Here is a 5125-nt window from a genome sequence, read left to right on the forward strand (position 1 = left end):
AACTCTTACATTGATGATACTACAGAAAACCTTCCCCAGGTTACTGTTCACACAAATGCCTCTGTAATTGTTAGGGTCAAATTTGTCTCCGTTCTTAAAGATTGGGGTTATGAGTCCTTGATTCCAGATGTCAGGGAAATAACCTACACTCAGGATCAAATTAAACAGTTTTAATATAGCCAATTGAAATTTTGCACTAGTGAGTTTGAGCATCTCATTTAGGATGCCATCAGGTCCGCATGCTTTTTTAAATTTGAGGGCCTGAAGTTTCTTATAGAGCTCCTGGTCAGTAATTGGGGAGTCCAATGGGTTTTGATTGTCCTTTATAGCTTTTTCTAATCCATTCAACTTCTCATGGATTTGGCGTTGTTCTGCGTTTGTGTCAATTTGAACGGTGTTGTAGAGTGTTTTGAAATGGGTCGTCCATACGTCACCATTTTGTATCGCTAATTCCTCTTGTTTAGATTTTTTTAGTTTTTTCCAATTTTGCCAAAAGTTGTTTGTGTTTATGGACTCCTCAATTAGTGTCAGCTGCTTGCTGTTGTACTGTGCTTTTTTGGTTCTGAGTGTACGTTTATAGAGTTTTAAAGTCTCACAGTAATGAAGGCGTAGTTCACCATTATTTGGGTCTCTGTGCTTTTGGTTGGATAGTGTTCTAAGGTTTTTCCTTATAATTTTACAATCTGCATCAAACCAGTTGTCATCTGCGATTTTTTTAGTTTTGTTTTTTATCAATTTCAATTGTGCTTCTTTTGCCGTTTGCCTGAATATATAGTTGATGTTTCGTACTGCTAGATTGATGCCTTCTTTACTGTGAGTGAATGTGGTATCCAGAAAGTTATCTAAGAGTGTTTGGATATTTTGGTTCCAGGTTGCTTTCTGGTATTCTTCTGTGCTGTTTTGGGCCCATCTGTATGAATTTCTGATGTTGTACAGCTTACTGGGCTGTGAATGTGTGGTTGTTTCCATGTCTGTTCTTTTGAGGAACAACGTAATTTGGCTGTGATCAGACAGAGGTGTTAGTGGCTTGACAGTGAATGAGCTGAGAGAGAAAGGGTCCATGTCTGTGATCATATAGTCTACTGTACTGTGGCCAAGAGGTGAGCAGTAGGTGAATCTCCCCAAAGAGTCCCCCCGTAACCTACCATTGACAAAGTACAGACCCAGGCTTCTACAGAGCTGCAAAAGATCCCTTCCGTTTTTGTTGACGGTGCTGTCACTGTTGTTTCTATGGGGGAGATTAAGACAGTTAGAAACAGTATGGCCTGTAATAAAGCTGTCCCCTCGTGTGCTCGTTAGATCAGGTAGTGTTCCTGTGCGCGCATTTGTGTCCCCACAGATGAGCACATTTCCCTGGGCCTGGAAATGGCACGTCTCTTCCTCAAGGGTGGGGAAGATCTCCTCTGAGTAATATGGGGATTCTGAGGGGGGATATATATTGCACAAAGGAACACATCTTTTTCTGTCAGTACAAGTTCTTTTTTAGTTTTAACCAAATGTGGTATTTGCCAATTTTGAGGGGATCAATTAGATTTTGTAGTTCGGATTTGTACCAAATGATCAATCCTCCAGAGTCTCTGCCTCTATTGACAGAGCTGTGTTTCTGTGACGGCACAATGACCTCTCTGTAGCCTGTGGGACAGTGAGTGACAACGTCAGCCTTACACCATGTCTCCTGCAGAATGATGACATCAACATCTTTAAGATTTTTGTTGAACTCCAGTGCTAAACTCTTCAGACCAAAGGTTGATGAGTTTAGGCCCTGGATGTTCCACATGCTAACTGATAGTGATTTCATGTTGCAAAAGAAAGAATAGCAGTCAGAAACACAGTAACTACTAACTAATACGTTGTTAAGAGTGAGATAAACAGGATATCAGCTAACATTTATTCTGTTATTCTGTTAAATATTCCTATTCATTGAACAAGTAAATTCTAGTACAATAGGTGTGTGTGTGTGTGTGTGTATGCGTCCGTGTGTGTTTAGTGCAGTTTAGTGCAGATGTATTGGAGGAGCTGTTTAATCTCACTTAATCCTACAGGGTTCTCCTGTCCTCTGACGACCTCCGCGTAGCTGCGCTGGTCCTGCTGTTGGGCCCTGTGAGGTGGAGGGGGCCAGGTCTGGGCCGTGGGACTTCCTCTCTGGTCGGGTAGGGGTGGTGGTCTGGTGCGGGATAATAGGCTGGGCCCGGTCTGGTCTGGCTAAGCCGATGGAAGTGGTGATGCTCTGGGGGTGGGTGGGGCCTGTGGGGTGCACTGGGTCTGGTGTGGCGTTGAAGGGGCCTGGGGCTCCTTGGTGGTGCAGTGGTCTGGTAGGGGTCTCTGGGTGCTCCTCTGTCCAGTACAGCATGGGGTGTTTGTCTACCAAGTGCCACGTCCTTTAGAGACTTGGCAAACATCCCTACTGTCTGCTTCCTCAGGTGGGAGTGGTCGTGTAGATGCTCTGGGGTGATTGTTGGGTGGTGAGCAACGTGTACGTTCGGGAGTAGGCCACACCCTCTGGTGATGTCAGCGTTGACTTTCTGAATAGTACGGGGATGAAAGTCTTTGCGGGGCAGCAGAGTGGAGATGGTGATGTGGGAGTTGGGGAACAACTCAGAGGCCCTCTCTGCTACTCTGTTGACCAGGCTGCCTACTCTCTCCTGTTCCTCTCGCAGGTTGTTGGTGCCGGTGTGAATAATAATGTGGCCTGGTGTGCCAAAGTCAGGCTGGGACAGGATGTGGAGTGCATCTTGTGTTTTTGGGCACCATATTTTGCACACCTTGTGTTGGGGGAAGAGTTTATCTTCTTGGATGAATTTCCCATTTGAGTCAATGAGGATGGCCACCTCAGAGGGTTTTGCCAGATTAGTGTGTTTACGGTCTGGGGCTGGAGTACACAGGGCCTGTGTACATGGAGGGGGTGTGGGGGTGTGTCAGGGGGGGCAGAGAGCTTCTCTCTGTAGTAGGGGTCTCTATTTGGGCCTCTTTGTTGACTGGGGGTGTGGGTAGAGTGTTGTCGGTATGGGGGGGGATTGTGGGTAAAGGTGGGTCAGTGGGGTTGTTAGGGGTGGTGAGGGGCTGCAGCTTCTCTCTGGGAGTCTCTACAGTCTGTTCTCTGTGCTGTAGCACCCTCTTGATGACAGACAACTCCTTTGCCATCTCCTCCTTTACCTGCACTAGCTCTCTCCTCATGGTGGCCTTTACCTCCTCAAGCGCTGTGGTAAGGCTCTCTCTCAGCTCCTGGACAGAGTTCTTCAGCTGGGTCCTGCACTGGTTGATCTGGTCCTGTAGAAGCTCTGTGTCTGGGCTGGTGGTGGTGTAGCTGGGGGCTGCTCCTTCAGCTCAGTAACCCATACCTCTAACACAGCCAGCCTGTCTCTCAACAGGCTGATAGTAGTGTGGTCTTGGCTCTGGTGGTTGTAGGCAGGCAGGGGGAGGATAGTCCTGCTGTTGGGGTGCCTGAGGTGAGGGGAGAGGTCGGGGTGCTGTCCTTTTCTTTTTGCTTTCTGCTATCTTCCTTAGAGTGGGGAAGTCCTGCACAACAGAGCTGAGTGCAGCCTCACTGCCCTGGACCATGATAGTGCCGTTCTGATACATGTTTACCGTCAGAAACCTGTTTTCCTGGTCCTTATCGCTGTCCTCAAAAATGTGGATTTGCCTTCCCTTGCAGATGCCTTTCTTCGTGGTATAGCTGAAATGCCTGGTTACAGCTGTATGCCAGGCAGTAGTGTGGTCTGTGTAAAATAACAGGTTTGTAACAGTCCCGTTTTGTGAGCAGTCGGCGAACAAAGTTTCTGGGTTCTCCCTCAGAATTCTGTGTTTAAAGTTGATTCTTCCCTTCTCTGATTTGATTTCTGCTGGGTATTCAAAAACAACGGCGAAAATCTCTCAGTCTCTGCCGTTGCTGTCGCTGCTAGCGCTGCCTCAGTGGCCATGTTGCTATGGTTACCACCAGTAAACGGTTAGAGCTAGACGATAAGCTAGCTGACAGATTTGAATTTGGCTAGCTACCACGATGAAGATTGGTCTTTTAACTCACTCTCTGTCAATCTTTTCCTCCTGTGTTGATCTTCAGTTGTACAATTTGATTACCTATACATTTTTTGCTAATTTAGTCGTGTTAATCTCGCTCTTAACAACCAAAAAGTTATAACAAGTCAGGAGCTGTTCTTCTGCATGACTTCTCTCTCTCTCTCTCTCTCTCTCTCTCTCTCTCTCTCTCTCTCTCTCTCTGTCTCTCTCTCTGTCTCTCTCTCTCTCTGTCTCTCTCTCTCTCTCTCTCTGTCTCTCTCTCTCTCTCTCTCTCTCTCTCTGTCTCTCTCTCTCTCTCTCTCTGCTCTCTCTCTCTGTCTCTCTCTGTCTCTCTCTCTCTCTCTCTCTGTCTCTCTCTCTGTCTCTCTCTCTGTCTCTCTCTCTGTCTCTCTCTCTGTCTCTCTCTCTGTCTCTCTCTCTCTCTCTCTGTCTCTCTCTCTCTCTCTCTCTCTCTCTCTCTCTGTCTCTCTCTCTGTCTCTCTCTCTCTCTCTCTCTCTCTCTCTCTCTCTCTCTCTCTCTCTCTCTCTGTCTCTCTCTCTGTCTCTCTCTCTCTCTCTCTCTCTCTCTCTCTGCTCTCTCTCTGTCTCTCTCTCTCTCTCTCTCTGTCTCTCTCTCTCTCTCTCTCTCTCTCTCTCTCTGTCTCTCTCTCTCTCTCTGTCTCTCTCTCTCTCTCTCTCTCTCTCTCTCTGTCTCTCTCTGTCTCTCTCTCTGTCTCTCTCTCTCACCTTTCCCTTTACCAGGATTCATTCTGTAGTCAACACACAGGGGAGAGGGGGGGGGTAAACGAGTCGGGTTGAAATGTTGCTTCAGACCTGCTCTACGTGATCGATTCATAAAGAACACCACACACACACACACACACACACACACACACACACACACCAACCACACACACACCAACCACACACACACACACACACACACACGTCTCACTAATCTGATAATACATAGACCACACATACTAACTGTTAATTTGCTTCTCTCTCTCGTGTGTGTGTGTGTGTGTGTGTGTGTGTGTGTGTGTGTGTGTGTGTGTAGTTCCTAGCAGACCTGGAGTGTAACCCTCTGCTCCGAGACAGTGTGGAGTGTCAGAGGCTTTTAATGGAAGGT

The 5125-nt window shown here is 47.1% G+C and overlaps 1 protein-coding gene across 1 annotated transcript in view; it reads left to right on the forward strand.

Annotated features, from left to right (window-relative positions):
- Positions 1-5119, forward strand: part of LOC123732504 (kelch-like protein 5) — a gene marked incomplete at its 3' end in the record, with an annotated part of 39802 nt that extends 34683 nt beyond the window's left edge. The window contains exon 6 of the mRNA XM_045711705.1: positions 5054-5119. Coding sequence (XP_045567661.1) covers positions 5054-5119 — 66 coding nt within the window. The remainder of the gene's footprint in view (positions 1-5053) is intronic.
- Between the last annotated feature and the right edge of the window lie 6 nt (positions 5120-5125).

The sequence above is a fragment of the Salmo salar genome, unplaced genomic scaffold (genome assembly GCF_905237065.1).
Source record: "Salmo salar unplaced genomic scaffold, Ssal_v3.1, whole genome shotgun sequence".
NCBI lineage: Eukaryota > Metazoa > Chordata > Actinopteri > Salmoniformes > Salmonidae > Salmo > Salmo salar.